The 23,709-nt window shown below is 46.5% G+C and overlaps 1 protein-coding gene across 2 annotated transcripts; it reads left to right on the top strand.

Annotated features, from left to right (window-relative positions):
• Positions 1-23,228, top strand: CD8A (CD8 subunit alpha). 2 transcript variants are annotated; one of them, XM_058428296.1, is made up of 8 exons: positions 1-106; positions 261-596; positions 6,303-6,449; positions 16,266-17,149; positions 17,245-17,598; positions 18,181-18,291; positions 19,377-19,407; positions 21,866-23,228. In XM_058428296.1, exons 4-8 carry the CDS (start codon positions 17,101-17,103, stop codon positions 21,915-21,917), a joined length of 597 nt encoding a protein of 198 aa, XP_058284279.1. In that variant the 5' UTR covers positions 1-106; positions 261-596; positions 6,303-6,449; positions 16,266-17,100; the 3' UTR covers positions 21,918-23,228. The 2 variants fall into 2 exon arrangements, with proteins under 2 accessions (XP_058284279.1, XP_032033008.1); XM_032177117.3 differs by adding an exon at positions 18,498-18,608 and having other exon boundaries at positions 1-596.
• Positions 23,229-23,709: the final 481 nt, after the last annotated feature.

Below are 23,709 nucleotides of genomic sequence, written 5' to 3'. Positions count from 1 at the left end.
GATTTGCGCAGAATGAGCGGCTGAGGATGGAAGGGCCGCAAGATCCACCGCCTTACTTAGCTGGGACCCGGCCCCACCTCCTCTACAGCCGACCCTGTCTCCACCGGTGCGGTTGGTGCTAGGTTCCCAAACACACTGCTGCCGTTTCTGGTCTGACATCGCGGCCCTGCTCCTGCCTGCCTTCAGCCTGGGCTAGCCCCCCGCCCTTCCCCCAGCTCCCTGCCCCTGCGCCCACCACACTCCTCCTCCGTCTCCTTTAGGCTGATTCAGGCACACCGGCTCTCGTCGCCCTGGTGGCCCTCCCCAGCCCTCCTCCGCGCCTGCTCCGGGTGGCGCTCCGCTGGGCTCCTCGTGCGCCTGTCCGCGACCGCACCCACCGCATCCTGGCACCCCCATCGTGGCATCACGTGTTCCCTCATCTGTCCTCCTGGCTGGCGTGCCCCTCTGCGGTGGGACCTGCAGAACAGGAATTGGTGCGGGGTCAGCAGCCGGCGATGAAGCCGGACGAAGCCTGCAAACCCCACCCATACGCCAGTTTCACATAGCTCCTCTCCATTGCACAGCAGCGTGGGGAAGCACCGTTCTCTACCCTCCAAGTAAGAAGCTGACTGTGGGGCACAGGGAAGATCCTATAGCATGGCTCTACTTTTGGGCACGGGCAGAAACATTCCCAAATGAATTTTTTTGTTGTTGTTTGTTTTGTTTTGTTTAAGAGACAGGGTCTTGCTCTGTCGCCCAGGCTGGAGAGCAGTGGGGCAGTCACGGCTCACTACAGCCTCGACTTCCGGGCTCAAGCGATCCCCCCACCTCAGCCTCCCAAGTAGCTTGGACCATGGACCCTCGCCAGCACGCTGGCTTTTTTTTTTTTTTTTTTTTTTGAGAGAACCTGATTTCCTTCCAACCATTGTGCTCTCCTGATTCCAACAACCAAATGAACCTTCAGCGCTTCGTTTTGTTCAGAGGCCTCCTGAGTCCTGTCCTACTCACAGTAAAGGCTCTGGTAAAAACAAAAACAAAAACATCATGGGGCAAAATAAACTGCATCTTAAAAAGGCTCATTTCTCTCTCTCTCTCTCTCTCCAATTTGTTATCTTGAAACGGTTTACCCAAAATAGAAACTTGAAAAAAAATAGTGGAAAATTTTCTTTCTGCACAAGATGGTTAATTCTTTTGCGTGCTGGCCTGGGATCCATGAAATAACCTACACTCGACCATAAAGCTTTTCACTCCCATGTTTTGCAAACTGACGACCTTGCTGGGGGCAAGCTCCCCGTGTGACTTTATGAGGGAATTTGCGTGGTGCAAGCCGAAGGATGGGGCCTCACTATGTTGCCCAGGCCGGTCTCCAACTCCTGGGCTCAAGTGATGCTCCCCTCACGGCCTCCCAAAGTGCTGGGATTACATGTGTGAGCCAACGTGCCCCGCCCAAAGGGCAGTTGACCTCAGCGTCTGAGGTGTGGAGGGAGCAGCTCGTTCCTCTTTTTCCTGCTCTACTGGGAAGGTACAAACCATACTAAGAAATCCTCTCCAGTCTGTCCCTACAAAAAGAGAAAGAGGAGTTGCTGCAGGCCAAGGACAAGGAGGAAGGGAGGAGAGAGCCCTTGACTTCTCCCACTTCTTGACTTTCCTTGCCGTGGTCTTTCTTTCCTCTCTCCAGGTCCACACCTCTGCTTCTATAGTCCTAGAAATGGGTCACCCCCTACGGGAGTGAGAGCCTTCACCCAGCCCTCATGCTCTGAGGGTAAGTGGGTGGAAACAGTCGCCTTCCCTCTCGCAATGTTTCCATCACTGCATACTCCAGCTTGCACCACTCAGATCCCCTCGGAAAGTCACACGGGGGGCTTGCCACCAACAAGGTCGTCACTGTTTGCATAACGTGGGAGTGAAAAGCTTTATGGTCGAGTTGAGGTTATTTCATGGATCCCAGGCCAGCACTCAAAAGAATTAACCATCTTATGCAAAAAGAAAAATTTCCACTGGCTTTGCAAGGTTTCTATTTTGGGTAAACTGTTTTAAGATAACAAATTGTCACATACACATAAGAGAGAGAGAGAAAGAAAGAAAAAGAAATGAGCCTTTTTTGGATGCAGTGTATTTTTCCCCATGATTTATTTATTTATTTATTTAGTTAGTTAGTTATTTTGCCAGAGCCTTTACTGTGAGTAGGACAGGACTCAGGAGGGCTCTGAACAAAAAGAAGAGTTGAAGCTTCATTTGGTTGTTGGAATTAGGAGAGCACAATTGGTTGGAAGGAAATCAGGTTCTGTAAGCATCAACAAAATTCGTATTTTAAGTGATGTGAGTTATGGAAGGCAGAGACTTCTTGGTATATGGAAGTTACTGAAACAGAGCAGTGGACAAACAGGCAGTCTGCAGAAGAGGAAAGCTGAATAGCCGGCAAACATGGGGCCAGATGCTCGGTCTCAACCTTAATAAGAGAAGTCAGGTTTAAACAACAAGATACCATCACACCTTATCAGATTGGCAGAATTAAAAAGACTGACAAAACCAGAAATAACAAAGCTCGTGGGTAAATGAAAACTCCTCCACAGCTGGTGCGAGTGTGGGCTGGAACCATGACTTTGGAGAAAAGCGTATCAAAAGCTATGGGGCACATCTTTCGAATCAGTCATTTCTCACAAGGTTGCCATACTCAAGTCATTCCTTTTCCAGGAAAACACCCTAGAGAAAATCTTGTACTTGGACTCTAGGGAATGTATACAAGGATGTCCATTGTAGTTTAGCTTATAACAGCAAAACCCAGCCGAAAAGTACATCAACAAAGGAATGAATAAATAAAAGTGGCAGTTGTCATTAAACCTTTTTCTTGTTCTTGTGTCACCCCAAAGTATGAAAGACTAGGGACTCCTTCACTCATTAAAAAAAAAAATTTAGGTCAGGTGTGGTGGCTCATGCCTGTAATCCCAACACTTAGGAAGGCTTAGGCAGGTGGATCACTTGAAGTCAGGAGTTCGAGACCAGTCTGGCCAACATGGCAAAACTCTGTCTCTACTACAAATACAAAAATTAGCCAGGCATGGTGGCGCGTGCCTGTAATTCCAGCTACTCAGGAAGCTGAAGTAGGAAAATCACTTAAGCCCAGGAGGTGGAGCTTGCAGTGAGCCAAGATCGCACCACTGCACTCCAGCCTGGGTGACAGAGTGAGACTCTGTCTCAAAAAAAAAAAAAAAGAAAAAAGATTTAGCAAGGAACAGTGAATGGCTCACACCTGTAATCTCAGCACTTTGGGAGGCTGAGGCAGGAGGACTGCTTGAGCCCAGGAGTTGGAGGCAGCAGTGAGCTGTTGTCACACCAATGCACTCAACCTGATTGACAGAGCCAGACTCTGTCTCTAAAAAAAAACAAATACTAATTTATTGTGGCAAAATACACATAACAATCTTACCATTTTAACATTTTAAGTGTACAGTTCAGTGGTATTAAGTTCATGCACATTGTTGTGCAACCTTCACCACCATCCTTCTCTGTAACTCTTTTCATCTAGAAAAACTAAACCCTATAACCGTTAAACATAACTCCCAGTCCTCCCTCTCCCCAGCCTGTCCCAACCACCATTCTACTTTCTGTCTCTATTATTTTGACTACTTTAAATACCTCAAATACATAGAATCATACAGTATTTTTTTTTGTGACTGGCTTAATTCACTTAGCATAATATCCTCAAGATTCATCCATATTGTGGCATGTGTCAGAACTTCCTTTTTAAGGCTGAATAATATTCCACTCTGTGTATATACCACATTTTGTTTGTTTAAATAAATTTTATTGTGTATATGTAAGGTATATACAACATAATGGTATAAGACACACATATTTAGTAGAATGGATACTATAGTGAAACAAATTGATTTATCCATCATCTCACTTAGTTACCCATTTATTTCCTCCTGTAGCAAAAGCAACTATGCTCATCTAGCAAAAATCCTGGAATAATACACTATTATTAACTATAGTCTTCATGTTGTACTTTATTTGACTTGTTCATCCTGTATGTTTGCTACTTCGTATCCTTAGGCCTACATCTCCCCATTTCCTCTCTCCTACTCTAATCTTGATAACCACTGTTTTATTCTCTATATATTTGAACTTTTTAAAAGATTCTACAGGCCAAGCACAATAGCTCACACCTGTAATCCCAGCACTTTGGGAGGCCAAGGCAGGTGGATCATCTGAGGTCAGGAGTTTGAGACCAGCCTGGCCAACATGGCAAAACCCCATCTCTACTAAAAATACAATTAGCCAGGTGTGGTGGTAGGTGCCTGTAGTCTCAGCTACTCAGGAGGCTGAGGCAGGAGAATTACTTGAACCCAGGAGGCAGAGGTTGCGGTGAGCCAAAATTGCGCCACTGCACTCCAGCCTGGGCAACAGTGAGACTCCGTCTAAGAAAATAAATAAATAAAAGATTCCACATACAAGTAAGATCATGCAATATTTTTTGTCTGCGTCTGGCTTATTTCATTTAGCATAATGTCCTCCAGGCCCGTCTAGATTATGGCAATGGTATCTCCTCCTTTTTTAAGGCTGAATTCCCTTGTATATATCCATACCACAATTTCTTTAACCATTCGTCTATTGATGGTTGTCTAGGTTGTCTCCCTATCTTGGTTATTATGAATAATGCTACAATAAATACACAAGTACAGATACCTTGGTGAGGTGGTGATTTCATTTCCTTTGGGTATGAGCCCAGAAGAGAGATTCCTGAGTCCACATTTTGTTTATCTATTCATCTAGTAATAAACACTTGGGTTGCTACCACATTTTAGCTATTGTGAAAAATGCTGTTATAAAATGAATGTACTTCTTTACTCACTTTTAACTTGACATAAAACATTTTTCATCACTATAAAGGATATAATTTCCAAAGTAAATGTTGATTTTTAAAATAAAGGCTTATTCTTTTTAATTATTTCTAATAGCACATAAATAATATATCAATTTTATTTCAAGCATCACTCATTTTTAAAATGTAAGAAAAAGTTCTTAACTTTTGGAAATTTTTCGTCACTCCTTTTTCTCCTTAAACTTATGAATTCTAGGCCAGGCGTGATGGTTCACACCTGTAATCCTAGTATTTTGGGAAGGCAAGGCAGGCAGATCACTTGAGGCCAAGAGTTCAAGACCAACTTGGCCAATAGGGTGAAACCCCATCTCTACTAAAAATACAAAAATTAGTTGGGTGTGGTGGTGCACACCTGTAATCCCAGCTACTCGGGTGGCTGAGACACGAGAATCACTTGAACCAAGGAGGCAGAGGTTGCAGTGAGTGGAGATTGTGCCACTGCAGTCAAGCCTGGGTGGCAGAGTGAGACTCTGTCTCAAAAAAATAAAGAGTAAAAACAAATGGACTTACGAATTCTATTCTACTTCCTCCATAAAAGTTTAATATAATAGGTGCATATGCTTAAGGACCTCATATTGATCAATATTTCATACTTCTCTGCCAAAAAAGCATATTTATGAGATGAATTTTTAATTTCCTGCAACCATAAGTTTCTAAATATTAAAAGTCTTAGATTATGTCATCATTGCGACTATTAATAGTGCACAATTGTCCTTTATAGCATAAATAAACTGCAAGTCTTCAAAATTAATGAACATTAAAAGTAACCTTTGGCCGGGCATGGTGGCTCACACCTGTAATCCCAGCACTTTGGGAGGCCGAGGCAGGCAGATCACTAGAGTTCAGGAGTTCGAGGCCAGCCTGGCTAACATGGCAAAATCCCGTCTCTACTAAAAATACAAAAATTAGCCGGGCATGATGGCGGGTGCCTGTAATCCCAGCTACTAGGGAGGCTGAAGCAGGAGACTCACTTGAATGCAGAGGTTGCAGTGGACCAAGATCACACCACTGCACTCCAGCCTGGGCAACAGAAGAAGATTCTGTCTCTAAAAATAAATAAATAAATAAATATAAATGTTAGGGGAAACTGGGTGAAGGGTATGGAATTCTCTGTACCCTTTCTTGTATGTGCATGTCAATCTACAATTATCTCAAAAAAAGCTTTTTAAAAAATAATTTTGGGGGAAAATTCAGCTCTTAATGAAAATGGACCCCCCACAAATGAATTTTGGGGTCCGATTAATTAATGAACCCATAAAATAATAGGATTTATTGATTGCTAGAATGAGACGAGTTCAGCATTAATTTTATTTTGTTTTTGTTTGTCATACAATGTAAGTACTGAGAAATTGTGTCTCCATAAATAAATAGTTGGCTTTGTTATAGCAGAATCACTAAATCTTTTAACTTTTTCCTTTTTTTTTTTTTTTTCAAAAAGACAAAAGCATGAACCAGGTGCAGTGGCTCATGTCTGTAATCCCAGCATTTTGGAGGCAAAGGTGGATGGATGGATTCCTTGAGTCTGGGAGTTCAAGACCAGCCTGGGCAACATGGTGAACCCTCATCTCTACAAAAAATTAGCCAGGTGTGATGGTGTGCACCCGTAGTCCCAGCTGCTTGGGAGGCTGAGGTGGGAGGATTGCTTGAACCCAGGAGGTTGAGGCTGCAGTGACTCCACTGCACTCCAGCCTGGGCAAAAGTGCAAGACCCTCTCTCTGAGGAAGAAAGAGAGAGAGAGAGAGAGAAAGGGAGAAAGAGAAAGAGAGAGGGAAGGAGGGAAGGAAGGAAGGAAGGAGGGAAGGAAGGAAGGAAGGGAGACAATGTTATCTATCATCAAAAATCAATTTTAATGATCTATTAGTTGCTGTATTGTTTTGCCAGGGCTGTTTTAACAAAGCACCACAAACTAGGTGGCTTCAACAAAAGAAATTTATAGCCTCACAGTGCTAGAAGCTAGAAGTTCAGGATCAAGGTGTCAGCTGGGTGTGTTCCTTCTGAGGGCTAGAGAAGGCATTTGTTCCATGCCTCTTACCTAGCTTCTAGTCAGTTGCAGGCAATCTTTGGCATTCCTTGGCTTGTAGAAACATCATTCCATCTCTGCCTTGTTTTCAGATGATGTTCTCCGTATGTGTGTCCTGATTGCCCCTTTCCATAAGGACACCAGTTATATTGGATTAGGACCCATCCTAATGGCCTCATTTGAACTTGATTACCCCTGTAAGGACCTTGTCTCCAAATAAGGTCACATTCTGAGATGCTAGAGTATAAAACTTCAACAAATGTACTTGGGGGGATACAATTCAACCCATGATAGTTGCCAAATCTAGAAGGCCTTCTTCCAATTTTGTTGAAAGCAAGACTTGGGAACCACTGACCTGCACATGGATTTGTTACCATCTTTAGATTTATTCACTTTCTCAGGTTTTGGAAGCCATAAACTAGGTTTTACAGAAGCCTACCAAGTAGCCATCAATGACACCATTCTTCCTCCACCTAAAAACATTGCTGAAATTAACTTGGAAAGTGTTGGGATATTAGAAATACTTTAATTTAATTTCAAGGCAAATTCCAGCACAATTATATTGTGATATAATGCTTTCATCTTTTTTTTTTTTTTTCCTGAGACAGAGTCTTGCTCTGCCACCCAGGCTGTAGTACAGTGGTGTGATCTCGGCTCACTGAAACCTCCGCCTCCCGGGTTCAAGCAATTCTCCTGCCTCAGCCTCCTGAGTAGCTGGGATTACAGGCATGTGCCACCATGCCCGGCTAAATTTTCTTTGTATTTCTAGTAGAGATGGGGTTTCACCATGTTGGCCAGGCTGGTCTTAAACTCCTGACCTTGTGATCCGCCCACTTCGGCCTCCCAAAATGCTGGGATTCCAGGCATGAGCCACTATACCTGGCCAAATGCTTTGATCTTATCATAGATTTTAAACTTGTTAAAATTGTTTTCTTTTTTTTTTTTTTTTTCCCCTTTTCTAAGCTGTTTCTTAAGTGCTAAACTTGATTTTCATCAAAACCTTGGAGCTAAAGATTTGGCTTATTGGATTCAAGAAAATTAAAATACTGCCATTAACCTCATTGGCAAAGCTGGTCTTCAATGTCAAACCAATTAACAAATCATACTTACTTTCTGTTCAAAAAAAAAAAAGAAGTCTGGCTCCTTTTGTAATCATAATGAACATGTTAATATGCATCCTCATAATGACTGTCTCACATCTGAACTCTAGCTCTACGATAGAGAGCTGAGTAGAGGGATGAGGCCCCAAATTCTGCTGTGAGGCACTCTGCCTCCTGCATCCCCTACCAGATGACTCTTCTTTTTTTTTGAGATGGAGTCTCGCTCTGTCGCCCAGGCTGGAATGCAGTGGCGCAATCTTGGCTCACTGCAAGCTCTGCCTCCCAGGTTCATGCCATTCTCCTGCCTCAGCCTCCTGAGTACCTGGGACTACAGGCGCCCACCACCACGCCTGGCTAATTTTTTGTATTTTTGGTAGAGACAGGGTTTCACCGTGTTAGCCAGGATGGTCTCGATCTCCTGACTTTGTGATCCACCCGCCTCGGCCTCCCAAAGTGCTGGGATTACAAGCGTGAGCCACCATGCCCGGTCCCCAGATGACTCTACCTGGATACTGGGGACTCTGCTCAGGAGAAATGCATTCTTTGGCAATTTCTAATGGATGGAAATTATATGAAGAATGTTTGGATTTGTCTTTTTATTGGTGGCCCAGAGGATTATGCATCCACCTCTGGGGCATAGTAAGGAACAGGAGAGTGGGAAGTTTGCCTTTCAGTTTTAAAGTGGGAAATAAAACAATCATGAAAGAATAGGCCAGAATGGAGAACCAGCTCAAAGCCTAAACACAGAGACTTGTTCTTGGGCAGATCCATTTTATGAAAAGAGAACCAATGGGAGTTGAGAATCTGGAAAACAATTTCCTTAAAATTATGTGTATCCCCAAGGACAGCCTCCATATACCTCCAGAGAGATGAACACTCTGGTTCAAGAACCACCGAACATGAAACTGTGGCACATTCACAGGATAATACACCACAAGGCATTTAAAATAAATCTATATGTATCAACATAGCTCAAAGACACACAATATGATGACATTTCTGTATTTTGAAACTCTCAGAAAATAAAATTATATAGCATTTATAGATATATATACATATATACATGTATACATATCTAGTAAAAATTTCAAAACACAGAAGGGGAAGTTGAAAGTAAATGGATAGAAAAAGATACATTATGCAAGCTGGGCGCAGTGGTTCATGCCTGTAATCCCAGCACTTTGGAAGACTGAGGTGGGCAGATTGCCTGAGGTCAGGAGTTCAAAACCAGCCTGGCCAACATAGTGAAACCCCATCTCTACTAAAAATATAAAAATTAGCTGGGCATGGTGCCGCACACCTGTAGTCCTAGCTACTCAGGAGGCTGAGGCAGGAGAATTGCTTGAACCCTGAAGCCAAAGGTTGCAGTGAGATGAGATCGTACCACTGCACTCCAGCCTGGGCAACAGAGCTAGACTCTGTCTCAAAAAAAAAGAAAAAGGAAAAGATACATTATGCAAACGGGAAGCATAAGAAAGCTGTGTTTCTGGCCAGGCACGGTGGCTCATGCCTGTAATTCCAGCACTTTGGGAGGCCGAGGTGGGTGGATCACCTGAGGTTGGGAGTTCAAGACCAGCCTGACCAACATGGAGAAATCCTGTCTCTACTAAAAATACAAAGTTAGCCAGACTTGGTGGTGCATGCCTGTAATCCCAGCTACTTGGGAGGCTGAGGCAGGAGAATAGCTTGAACCTGGGAGGAGGAGGTTGCGGTGAGCCAAGATCATGCCATTGCACTCCAACCTGAGCAACAAGAGGGAAACTCCATCTCAAAAAAAAAAAAAAAAAGAAAGCTGTGTTCCTTATGAATAAAAGGTAGACTTCAAAACAAAGTATTACCAGAGGCAGAGGTAAAGATGAACATTTCATAATGATAAAAGTAAATTCATCCAGAAGACACAATTCCAAATGTGTATGCACCTAATAACAAAGCTTCAAAATATAGGAGACAAAATATGAACTAAATTAAAAGGAGAAATAGACAAATCCACACTCATTGGACATTCGGCATCCTTCTCTCTCAGCTCCATAGGAAAGGTTAACAAATTAAAAATTTAAAAACCTACCATCTTTCTGTCAAAATTAATGAACAAAACTCCAAATTTAGCTTTTGGTGAGAAGTCAGGTGGGGTGGTACTTGGGAGGGTACAATTTTATCTATAATGTTCATACAAAGGAAATGCGACAAAATGCTAACAACTTATAAAGAGTGGGCATTTTATATTATTTGGCATATTGTTCTATGTTAAAATGTTTTCAAAACTTTTTTTTTTAAGTGAAGAGCAGAAATATTTAAATGAGTGAATAATGAATGAAGTTCGGAAGTCAACATCAGTTCATCTGACATTACCCTCCACAGTTCCCCATGCTGCCCCTACCCTCGCTTGTTGGCCTTTCTCCTATGAGTCCTCCTCATCTTATCATCCACCAATGGCAAACATGTGGGACATCCTCATGTGGGTCAGGGACAGACATGAGCTTACAATCTCTACCTGCCACAGGCTTTGATGTCCTCTCTGTGCCTCTCTTATAGCCCAAACCTCCCCTGTGAAGTTTTTGCACCTTCTCAAGCCCCATTCTGAATTTCCTGCACTACCTGGATTCCTTGCCAATGTTTTATTTCCTGCTCTTCAATGTGAGCCTTCCCTGAAGGTTCCATATCCTCTTCTGTATGTTCTTTCCACACCACCTTCCTTTGCAATGACACCCACTCTCACAATTTATCACCTCCTTCCCAAGGCTACATCCCCAGCCCTGGCCCCTCTCCTGAACTCAAATCCTGGCTCTCCAGTTGCATTCAGAATGCTTCTGTTTCAGTGTTATTGAGATTAAAGATCCACAACAATTTTGTTACCAAAACACCAGGGGATCCATCAAGGTCCTTCTGCTCACCTCGCAGAAAGCCAATCACTGAGACAAGTATTGCCAAGGAAGAAGAGTTTTGTCAGGTGCTGCGGCCAAGGAGATGGGAGATCAGTCTCAAATCCATCCCTCTGACCTGACTAAAATTAAGGGGTTTATATAGCAGGGAAGACATGTAACCATGTGTGGGAAAACAGGAAGTCGGGAGGAGTAAGGAAAAGGAGTTGGACAACAGGAAACAGGAGGTTGGTTAGGCCATCATACCAGGTGAAGAGTCTGATGTCTTACTGTTCACAATAAGTGATCTGGTGAGTTTCAGCTCGTTGCTACTATCTGGGAGGCCTGATAGTTGGTTTCTCTAGAAAGGAACTCAGATAAGACAAATGGAACTTTCTCAGGTTTTAAGACTGCAAGGATCAATTTATATGTTTATTCAAAGAAACCACAAACATCAACTCTATGGGACCATTGGATCAGTTTTACAGTAAGCATGTGTCAGCACCAAGGGAGGGGATGACAGAGAGTCAATGCAGGGTGTAACCAAAATGTGTATATTTTTCCCCATTACGGTTCAGCTCCTTACTCTCTCTGTCCAATCCAAACTGCAACAAGCATTCTCTCAAGTATATTTCAAACATCCTGGCTTCCAGGGATGCCCTCTTCTCTTTACTCTTGATGTTTATAATTCACTTTGATATGTGCAAAGATGTATATGTTTTTATTCTTGGCACTAAGTATTTTTGATCTGAGAATGTTTGTCTTTAATTGTGAAAAATTTTCAGCCATGCTTTCTTCCCATATTTCTTCTCCACATTCCCTTTGTTCTCCCCTTTCTGAAATCCTGTTAAACACTTCACCATGCTAATATACATCTGAACAGGTTTTTCAAACTGCTTCTGTCTTCATCTCCCTGTGTTGCATTCTCTGTGAATTTCTCAATGCTAGCTTCCAATTCATTAATTATCCCTTCAACTATGTCCAACCTAGAGTATATCCTAGTTTAATATGTAGAGTGTTCATTTCTAGTATGCTCAGTATTTATCATCTTCAACTGTTCTTCTTTAATTTCTGCGTTTTCTACATTTGTTGTTCTCTTTGTTTTAAACTTTTTTCAAATTGTTCAATAATTTGCATCTTTTTGGAAGTGAATTCACATTCCACTTGTTGAGTCTTTTTTATGTATACTTTGAATTTTGAGTGTGTGTGCAGGGTTATCTTGAATAGAAATTTTTGAAAATCTCTTCCTCTCTTTACTCTCTCTTTTCCTGAGTGTTTTAAAGTAGTGTCTGACTTTCCAGGGCCCACAGTCGGAACTAGGCCTTACATGGGTGGCTGTGGGCTCTCTTTCAATCAAGAGAAACCCAGATCCAAATCCCTGTTTCAAGCAGAGAGCCTGGCTCCAGCCTTCCTCTATAGGCAAAGCACTGTGAAACTCTGTTAGCTGAAGGAGTCAAACTCTTGGTACCTCTACACTAAGAACAGACCCTCAAGACCCAGGCCCAAGAATGGTTTGCTAAGAACAGATCCCAGCAAGGCAGCCCCTGATTCCAGCCATTGCCCTGCAATTACATCCTTGAAGATGTTTATCTTGCTTTTGAGTACATCTGCCTTCTCCCCTTCCTCCTCTTCCTTTTGTTTTTAACTATACCATTACTATGTGTTAAAGCATTGTATCAGCTGATCTTGATCAGACATATAAAATGCCTTATTCTAAACAACCTCTCTCCTAATTCTTCCTTTATCTTCAAACCCAACTATGTGTGAAGCCTTTCCTGACCACTCTTACTTGGAATGAACTATCTCAGCCTCCTCTGGTCTGCTGTACCCTACTTCTACCTTCCTTTAGCTTTTACTGAGCAAGAATTTCTTGAGTGTGTGCCACTCAAGTGTGTGCCAAGCCTGCTGTTTGGCACCCTGGTGTAAACATGAGAGGGACAAGGCTTCTTCCTCAAGGGACCAAGGGTTTGGTTGTCAAGCTGGACAGGCAAACAAACCATTGTGCTCCAGTCTGCAGATACCCAAGGTCCGGGTGACACAGAGAAGAGAAGGATGTGGTCTGTACTGTCTGGGAGTGGGAGGGGGAAGGAGCTGAACCCCACAGGAAGGAGATGCTTGAGGTGGGTCTTAAGGGAGAGGAGGTCGGTAAGCAGAGAGCAGAGGTGAGAACATTCTTGGCTGAGGGAATAGCATGTTTAATGTCTCTGAAGTGGAAAGGACTAGGGCCCCCTTGAGAAATGAGAGATGCTGAGCCTAGGAGGAGTGAAGAAGGTGACGGGCGAGAGGACAGAGACTATGAAACCAAGTGTGCAGGGCCTCACAGGCAACATTAGGGATCGCTGACATTCTACTAGGGACACCAGGAAGCCCTTTCAGGTTGAAGCAGGGGGTTGGCATGATGAGATTTTCACTAGAAGGGACCAGAGTAGAAATGGGGTTGGCAAGTTAAGAGGCCATTGCAAAAGTCCAGGAAAGAAGGACAGCAGCTAGATGAACTTGGGGAACTCGGGGTGGAGGAAAAGAAAGATGACAGAAATGAGGCCAAATTGATTGGTATTTCTAATTAAGATAAAACAAAGTCCTTGATAACTCTACAGTTTCTAGCTCTGGACAAGCTAACTCCTTCCAAGAACAGTAACATCTCCATAGACCTGAATTGGCGATGGGGACACAGCAGGCAATTTCCCAGCCATGATTCCAAGTTGTCCCTGCAGTTCATGTCTTAGAAGCAGTGGCACAGAACCCTGATGAATTTCCTACCGCTGCTCTGCCCGGTTTTGCATTTTGAATATGTCTTTAGTCTACATTAAAATTTTCCTTTTCCATGGACCAGTTTAAATCAGTATAGAAACTGGTTACTATCTTTATCTACTTCTGGATATTTTTTAAAATAAGGGGCTTCCTTAAAGGAGTGCAGTCATTCACATTTCTTCATGCCATCCCAAGTGAGTGCTACAGCGTGGGGTTTGGGAGCTTACCTGGCAGTGATGGACAGGCCCAACCCAGCCCTCTGCACACCTGGTCTACAGAAAGTTTCTCCAGATCTTGTGCAATTGCATCTGTTCTGCCTACTGCAAGGCGGATGTCATTGTGGTTACATCGAAAATCCACCACGTTCTGCAAAAAATATCATTGGGGTCACAAAGCCTCCTTGATGGGTTTGACATGTTGCCTTGTCCTCCCCCCCCAACCCCCATGGTGCTCTGTACAAAGGGGCTGCCACCCCCCGGCTGACACTTTTCTGAGCTGCAGGGCTAGAAGGCCCCCAAGCTGATTTCCGCGAGACTGAGATGGAACTACTCCATTTTAAAGCAGTACACCCCCAAATCTGGCCATCATCATACTCAGGGTCCTGATTCCCAAGATCCAAATATGTGGAGGTTGACTCTGGCCCCCTCAATGCTTCCACTACTGGACGAGTGCAGTTTCGTGTCTGGCCATCTTCCTTACCACCCTCTTGATTGTAGCCTTTGGCCAGCAGGGCCATTTGACACTCCTGATACAGTGCTGGTGGTGCTGAGCAAAATGGCAAACTACCATCTACAGCAAGGACTGATGTGTTGGTGGCCTGTCTGGACTTGATTGCTTCCTTGTCTCCCTCATTCATGTGAGTTGAGGGACAGCACTGTGTCTACACAGCGAGGGACCCATGTACCATGCACACACACACATGCATACATCGATAGGCCAGTTATAACCATCATTGTAAAGGTGTTTTCTTCCCCAACCCCCTTATCTCCCATTTGAAAAAGCTGCAGGTACTGGTGCAAGCCCTCAGTGATACAGATACATTATATCTACCACAGCCTTGCTAGTGTTGCAATAATGAGAAATTGCCTAAATGACCACTAACAGCAGAATTAAATTATGGAACACCCATATAAAATGTGCCCATTTATAAGAATGGGGTGGATCTTCATCTGCTGAAAGCTCTGCTTCTACTGTGAAACAACATAGGTTGCAAAAATATATATATCTCATACAATCCTATGTGTCTAAGATGATGTATAAACATCTGTTTATGTACAGATAATATCTGAGGGACACATTCAACTGTAACAGTGGTTTTCTGTGGGGAGCAGGTGACAGTGAGGAGAGTTGAGACAGGGGACTTCGTGTTTGTTTTTGTACAAGAATATATTGCACTGTTGTCACTTAAAAGACATTTTAAAAAAATTCTGAATATAAAATGTTACATGTTCCATGCTAGAATAAGCATCTTGGATGCTTTGAGGGAGCTGGAAGGAGGTACTGAAATCAAAATAATTACAAAAAAAAAAGCCCATCCAGGCCCTGATATGGTGGCTCACACCTGTAATCTCAACAATTTGGAGGCCAAGGTGGGGCAGAGCGCTTGACCTCAGGCATTGGAGACCAGCCCGGGCAGCATGGTGAAACCCCATCTCTACCAAAAATACAAAAAATTAGCCGGGCATGGTGGTGCACTCCTGTGGTCCCAGCTACTTGGGAGGCTGAGGTGGAAGGATCACTTGAGCCTGGGAGGTAGAGGCTGCATTGAGCCGAGATGGTGCCACTGCACTCCAGCCTGGGCAACACAGCCAGACCCCATCTCAAACAAAAAATAGCAACAACAACAAAGAACCCATCCAACACTTAAGTTTGGACCTCACAAGGACAAGGAGAATGCAGTTCAACAAGCACAACTCAGCCCATGCTGTGTTTCTGGGGATGGAGGACACATCATGAAGTCTGGGGCATGGTCCTCGCCCAGCAGAACTCATGGGTGGGGCAGACACATGGAACACAGAATGCCAGGTGTCTTGTCTCTAGGATCAAGCAGTAGCAATGTGAGGTGCAGCCACTATGGGATTCAAAGTGGAAAGACTCAGAAACCCTGAAGAAATGGGAAGGGGGCATGCCACTGGAGCTGGAAGGTTTCAGGACAGCAACAGGCAAAAAGGAAAGATGAGCCTGTAGTCCCAGCTACTCGGGGGCTGGGGCGGGAGGATCACTGGAGCCCGGGAGTCCCAAGGCCAGCCTGAGCAAAACAGCGAGACTCTAGTCTTTTTTTTTTTTTTTTTTTTTTTTTAAAGAAACAAAAAGGAAGGGGACACACATGTGTTAGGGATAGAAAAGAGAAAACCGCCTCCACCCAAGCATTCACCCACGTCACCCACACCTCCCTGCAGAGCACCCAGAGCTGGGGTGAAAGAAATGAGGTCCAAATGAGACAGCACAGGAGCTGCCTCCAGGGCTTAAACGGACCAGCATTCCATGAGGAGGGACCGCAAGTGCAAGGACGTGAAAGCACAGAGCGCAGGGGTTGAATGACTTCAAGCCTGTGAAGCTGCAGCTGCAGCTGCAGGTGTATGGGAAAGGCAGGGCAGGGGGCTGTGCGGAGGCTGGGAGGAGCCAGCACCCAAGGGCTGGTCAACCAAGCTAGGGGTTGAGTTTCCATCCAGCAATGCAGGCCATGGGAGGCTGCAGGAGTGACGCTGTCAGATCCCCTTGGTGAGAATAATTTTTGTAACAACGTGGCTGGAGGACTGGTCAGGAGAGAGACTGGTATGGAGGCTGTTGCAATGGCTCCAAGAAGAGATGAGGCTGTGTGGTGAGTTTAGCCGCTGGATGAAAGGCCGGAAGGATGAGGTCAGCAGCGCACTGACACCGCCACCCAAAGCTTCGGCTGCTGCCGCCCTCATGGAAATCTCCTGGGGGAAGGGAGAGGGTCCTTCCTCGGTGAACACTGGGGCTGCTCTACGCGAGTTCCTGAGAAGCGGGCAGGTCGCTAGCTCCTCTTCCTTTTCAGCCCTCAGTGCCCATTTTGCCGACAAAAAGCCCCAAGGTGACAGTACAAGAGACTTCTTTAGTGAAGGCAAAAGAAGGGACACTCCCCCTCCTTTCCTGCCTACTCTCGCCCTCACTTCTTGAAATCTTTGGTCTCCCTTCACCCACTCTGTCACTCTCACAAGACAACCATTTCCAAGGACTATTTCCAAGCCCTTTTCCTTATCCCCAAACCCGCACTTTTCAGCTGCCCCTAGTTGCCTGGCCAGGCTGCCTCGACGGCCCTATTCACGGGCCCCAGCCTCCTCACTGGGCTGGAAGGCGACAACCGCGAAAAGGAGGGTGACTCTTCTCGGCGGGGGCTTCGGGTGACATCACATCCTCCAAATGCGAAATCAGGCTCCGGGCCGGCCGAAGGGCGCAATTTCCCCCGCTCGGCGCCCCACCGGCTCCCGCGCGCCTCCCCTCGCGCCCGAGCTTCGAGCCTAGCAGCGTCCTGGGGGGCGCGTCATGTCCTTACCCGTGACCGCCTTGCTCCTGCCGCTGGCCTTGATGCTCCGTGAGTTTGAGACCCCCAGGAAGGCAGGGGATGGGGCGGGCGGGGGACGGGGGGCGCGGGATTCGGGGCTCAGCCTCGCTGCTTGCCGCCTGCAGACGCCGCCAGGCCGAGCCAGTTCCGGGTGTCGCCGCTGGATCGGACCTGGAACCTGGGCGAGACAGTGGAGCTGAAGTGCCAGGTGCTGCTGTCCAACCCGACGTCGGGCTGCTCGTGGCTCTTCCAGCCGCGCGGCGCCGCCGCCAGTCCCACCTTCCTTCTATACCTCTCCCAAAACAAGCCCAAGGCGGCCGAGGGGCTGGACACCCAGCGGTTCTCGGGCAAGAGGCTGGGGGACACCTTCGTCCTCACCCTGAGCGACTTCCGCCGGGAGAACGAGGGCTACTATTTCTGCTCGGCCCTGAGCAACTCCATCATGTACTTCAGCCACTTCGTGCCGGTCTTCCTGCCAGGTCCGGGCGCCGGGTGCGGCACCACTCCGCGTGGTGCTTGGGATTCCCCTCAACCTGTTTTCCACACGTGGGTCCTACTTTCAAGCCTGTTAGCGCACCTGGAAGCGATTTAGATGCTGTTCCCATTTCACAGACACAGCAAACTGAGGCTAACGTGCGGCTGAGTAGGGACTGGGGATGGCTTTTTACGTCCGGCCGATCTGGGCTCCAGTTCGGATTCTTGTGTGGTTCTGGGCAAATGACTTAAATTCTCTGCGCCTCCGTTTGCTCGTGGGTAAAATGCGGACAGCAATCAACCCGCTCTCCAGGGTTGCTGGTTCAGCCCGGGAGAAAGGCCAGGTGCAGGGGAGCCGGCTCCTGCGCTCGGGCTCTGGGCGCCGCGTGCGCCGGGCTGAGCCGAGGCCCGAGCACAGGGGTCCGCGCGCATCCTGGGGTCCCCATCCTGTCTCCTCTGCCATCCCTTCTCCCAGGAAAACCGGGGGGAGGCGTCCCCGTGGGGAAAGGTGCGCGAGGCCGGGGCTGGGGCGGGGGCGCGTCCATAACCCCAGTCTCGCCCCCAACCACGCTCTGTTGCTCCTGCAGCGAAGCCCACCACGACGCCAGCGCCGCGACCACCCACACCGGCGGCCACCACCGCGTCGCAGCCCCTGTCCCTGCGCCCAGAGGCGTGCCGGCCAGCGGCGGGGGGCGCAGGTGAGGCGTGCGGGGGCCCGGGGCGGGGGCGGCACGGACCGCGGGGAGAGCCCATGCCAGGGACAGCCCTGATACTGTAGGGAGGGTCAAGGGCTGTCCAAGTGGTGGGAGACCGAGATCTGAGGCGGAGAGACGTGCCTGGGACGGTGGGGCGGTTGGGAGGTCCCCGGCCCGCTCCTAAATGTCTGCGTCTTTGGTGTCGTCAGTGCACACGAGGGGGCTGGACTTCGCCTGTGATATCTACATCTGGGCGCCCTTGGCCGGGACCTGTGGGGTCCTTCTCCTGTCACTGGTTATCACCCTTTACTGCAACCACAGTAAGTCCCGAGGAATCGCGGCGGGGAGGAGTCGGCCCCGCTCCTGCGCTTGGCTCTGCTAGCTCCAGGCGGACCTTGCGGGGGGGGGGGGGGGGGGGGCTTGGGGTTGAGTTTTCTGGGACTCCCGAGCTGCCCCGCAGGTACAGGCACTTCTTTCCTGGAGATAGAATGCGAGAAAGCCCTTCCCGCTCCTCGCGCTCTCGGAGAGGTTTTGGGAGACAAAGCCCAGTTCCCAGAGCCGCTGCAGCGTGTGTGTTCCGTCGACGAAGCCCGCAGCGCGCGCACATGTCTGGACACACGACAAACGCCCGCCGGGAGGGGGCTGCTGTGGCCCTGGGTCAAGTGCCCAGGAGGGTTAGTCAAAACTACGACCAGTTTGAGGTTCGTCCTTGGCCCTCTTCCGGCGAACCGCCCACCCTGCTTTGGGTCCCATGCAAGGGAGGTGCCTGATCAGGTCTGCAGGCTCACCGCTTTCGCCCGCGTCTGTGGTTGCAATTTTTTTTTTTTTTAAATTGATGCTTGAGACGAAGGATGGATAAGAAGCCCTTACCCGGCTCTCAAGAGTTATAATCCTCAAGGAAATAGGGGAAAGGAAGGAGAATTCGTAGAGGCAATTCCCTATTTGCCTCATCCAATTTCAGCCCATGATCGTTCTGAAATGATTTTTTGTAAAACCAAAAAACAGCAACAACAACAACAAAATACACGGTCTTTGGGGACTATTGATGGATGGGGCACTCACTTTTTCCCTTCTTTTTCCTTATCCAGGGAACCGAAGACGTGTTTGCAAATGTCCCCGGTGAGTCTCTTTTGAACTCTCAGCCTGCTCACCTTGGCCAGCCCTGGGGTGGGGTCCTGGTTTCCCCAGAAGCAAATAGTGGGAACTTTTCCCAGAGAGAGGTCATGGCGGTGGAGTCCTGGAGCAGGGAGTCAGCTAGCTCCTGAGCAAAGGGAGACCAAGGCTGGCATCTGGCCTGTGTCTTTGAGAAAAAGGAGGCCCGGGTTAGGCTGGTGCCGACAGCAGTGTGACTCCAGTAAATCTCCATCTTATTTGGACTGGCACTTCAAAAAAAAAAAACCTGAGGGATTCCCCCAATTCATCCTAGCTCCTCATAGGACCTGAACTCCTCTTTATTCTGATTATTCCATCTGGGTTTTGTTGTTTTCGGAAGAAAACAATTTTTTTTCCTACTTGGCTGGTCTAGTTTTTTGAGGGAGAGCCAATCTTTTATCAGCTGAACCAAAAAAATAATGGCTTTGGTTCCTAACTTCTGTGTGTCATGTAGGACCTTGGTTTGCTGCCAAGGACTGGAGTAGAAAAAAGGAGAATGAGATGCAGGGACAATTGGCTATCTGGCAGCTCAAGTGACTGCCCCATCCAGTTTCAGCCCATGATCACACACGCGTGCACACACACACACACACACATCGTCTGTTAAAAACCTCTCTTCACCCGTTGGCTGAGGCATCCCCGTGGTAGCATCTAACAAGTGCCTGCTCTAGTCAGGCACTGTGGTAGGGGTAATACTCCCCATCTCTTTTAACCCTCACAGCAACCTTGTCCCGTCTCACGGCTCAGGGATTAGTAAAGTGGCAAAGGCACAATTAAACTCAGATTATCAATAATAATAACCATTTGATGAAAGTCTACAATGCACGTTACTTGCTTTATAGATTTTTTTTTAATTTTAAGTTTTATGACAACTTTTAAAGTAGTCATGATTACCTGCATTTTACAGATAAGGAAACTGAGGCTTAGAACATTTAGTGATTTGTCCAAGGTCATACTGCCGGGGAGCTGCAACTTCCATCCAAAGCTCAGACACCTTCCCCATGGCTGCAGGCTGAAGTGTTAAGGATAACCGACTATGTACATTAGTTCTTTTCAGTAGATGAAATATTTTACATTTTATACCTGGAGTTTGCATTTTGTACTCCTTTACATTTTTCTGAGGAAATCCAAGTTCAGGACTTTACACATTGTTATTTTTAGCAATGGAAATGCACTGAATTTCCAATGCATATGTTACAGGTGATATACCAAGGGAATAAAGACTCTTTAAAAATGAGCCGGGTGTTGTGGTGCATGCCTATAATCCAAGCTACTCAGGAGGCTGAGCAGGAGAATCGCTTGAACGCAGGAGGCGGAGGTTGCAGTGAGCTGAGATTGTACCACTGCACTCCAGCCTGGGTGACAGAGCAAGATTCCGTCTCCAAAAAATTTTTTGGAGACGGAATCTTGCTCTGTCACCCAGGCTGGAGTGCAGTGGTACAATCTCAGCTCACTGCAACCTCCGCCTCCTGCGTTCAAGCGATTCTCCTGCCTCAGCCTCCTGAGTAGCTGGGACTACAGGCGCCCGACACCATACCCAGCTAATTTTTTGTATTTTTAGTAGAGACGGGGTTTCACCGTGTTAGCCAGAATGGTCTTGATCTCCTGACCAGGTGATCTGCCCACCTCGGCCTCTCAAAGTGCTGGGATTACAGGCGTGAGACACTGCGCCTGGCCAGTTTTTAGCATTTTTATTATTCAGGGTGCACTTGGAAACTTTTGCAGAAGAACCACCCCTTTTCTGAAAACTCTCATTTTGAGATGAATAACTGAGAATAAGGTTCTGCCTTAAAATACAAAGCTATACAGATTAAACACATCTGGGAAATTCCAACACCTGAGTTAATATACTCAGTGATGATGGCGGGCCGCTCAGCTTGAGCAGAGAGGTTTTAGAGGGCTGAGAGTGCAGACATGACACTCGTGATGAATTAGCATGTTTACAAGGTGCTAGCCTGGTGCTGAATTAACCATGTTTTTAGCGTAACATCATTTGGCTGATGGTGGTGATTTGCTCACATCCTCCTCTCTCCCTGTGATCCTCCGGGGCTGAGAATCAGGTCAGCTAACGACTTTGGCTATCAGTCTCACTCTCACACCTCTGTGGAGACCTTGACAAGGGCTCCAGGAAGCTAGACTAACTCCGTTTAGATCCTGGCTCAGCCACCTCCTAGATGTGTGACCTTGGGCAAGTTTAACTTCTCAATCTCAGTGCCCATCCTTAAGGCTGCTGTGAGGATTACATGAGATGGTGCAAGTAAGGCATTTAGCAGGGGTGCTGTGCTGAGGTCATTCACCCAGTCCCATGCTGGTGCCCCAGGAACAGGTTCTCAGACCTTTCAAAGGCTGGGGGATTGGGAGGCCGGACATGGCTGGATGGATGCTGCACTGATGTTGCAATGATGGTCGCTTTCCTCTCTTTCAGGCCTGTGGTCAAATCGGGAGGCAAGCCCAGCCTTTCGGAGAGATACGTCTAACCCCGTGCTACAGCCACTACATTATTTCAAACTGAGATCCTTCCTTTTGAGGGAGCAAGTCCTTCCCTTTCATTTTTTCCAGTCTTCCTCCCTATGTATTCATTCTCATGATTATTATTTTAGTGGGGGTGGGTGGGAAAGATTACTTTTTCTTTATGTGTTTGACGGGAAAAAAACTAGGTAAAATCTACAGTACACCACAAGGGTCACAATACTGTTGTGTGCACACCGGGTTAGGGTGTGGAAAGGGGCAGGCCAGAGCTACCCGCAGAGTTCTCAGAATCATGCTGACAGAGCTAGAGGCACCCATGCCGTCTCAACCTCTCCCCCACCCATTTTACAAAGGGGGAGGCTAAAGCTCGGAGACAGCTTGATCAAAGGCACACAGCAAGTCAGGGTTGGAGCAATAGCTGGAGGGACCTTGTCTCCCAGCTCACGGCTCTTTGCTCCACACCATTCAGGTCTTTCTTTCCGAGGCCCCTGTCTCAGGGTGAGGAGCTTGAGTCTCCAACTGCAAGGGAACAAGTACTTCTTGATACCTGGGATACTGTGTCCAGAGCCTCGAGGAGGTAATGAATTAAAGAAGAGAACTGCCTTTGGCAGAGTTCTATAATGTAGCTAAACAATATCAGACTTTTTTTTAATAATCAAGCCTAAAATAGTATAGACCTAAAATAAAATGAAGGGGTGAGCTTAACCCTGGAAAATGAATCCCTCTGTCTCTAAAGAAAATCTCCGTGAAACCACTACGTGGAGGCGGAATTGCTCTCCCAGACTTTGCATTGCAGAGGGGCCCGTGAAAGAGGACAGGCCACTCCTTTACAAATAGAATTTGAGCATCAGTGAGGTTAAACTAAGGCCTTCTTGAATCTCTGAATTTGAGATACAAACATGCTCCTGGGATCACTGATGACTTTTTATACTTTGTAAAGACAATTTTTGGAGAGCCCCTCACACAGCCCTGGCCTCTGCTCAACTAGCAGATACAGGGATGAGGCAGACCTGACTCTCTTAAGGAGGCTGAGAGCCCAAATTGCTGTCCCAAACACGCACTTCCTTGCTGACGGTATGGTACAAGCAATGCCTGCCCATTGGAGAGAAAAAAACTTAGGTAGATAAGGAAATAAGAACCACTCAGAATTCTTCACCTTAGGAATAATCTCCTGTTAATATGGTGTACATTCTTCCTGATTATTTTCTACACATACATGTAAAATATGTCTTTCTTTTTACCATGGGATTGTACTATGCTGTTATAAGTGGCTTTAATGAATAAACATTTGTAGCATCCTCTTTAATGGGTAAACAGCATCCGATTTTGGTTGTGCCATCATTTAACTATTACCTGGTATTTAGTTGTTTCCAACCTTTTCCTACTATAACACTATTAAAATGTTGCATATATCTTTGTTTCTTTAGGATAAAAACCTAAAAGCAAAATTATTGAATCAGTCCCCACCTTCACCTGAGCCTGCCATTTTCACATAAATCAAAACAGATTAGCTTCATCCTGCATCACCCTTCTTCCTTTTGTTCTTTCTTGGTAACAGATGAGACGATGCTCCTTTCATGATAAATCACGAAGTCATCTTGTTGTTGAGGTAAAATATTTGTACTGAAAATTGCTTAAGTTGTAAATGTACAGCTCGATGACATCATAAAGCAAACACACCCATGTAATCAGCCCTCCAGAAGTCTGTCGTTAGTTTTAAAACCAAGATACTTTTAGAGAACAGAAAGCAAGAGTGGCTTTCCGTTCCCTAAATGAAGTAGCCTATGTGTGCAAGCAGAA

This window comes from Hylobates moloch, unplaced genomic scaffold, assembly GCF_009828535.3.
Source record: "Hylobates moloch isolate HMO894 unplaced genomic scaffold, HMol_V3 SCAFFOLD_15, whole genome shotgun sequence".
Classification (NCBI taxonomy): domain Eukaryota; kingdom Metazoa; phylum Chordata; class Mammalia; order Primates; family Hylobatidae; genus Hylobates; species Hylobates moloch.
This window is presented reverse-complemented; position numbering and strand designations above follow the sequence as displayed.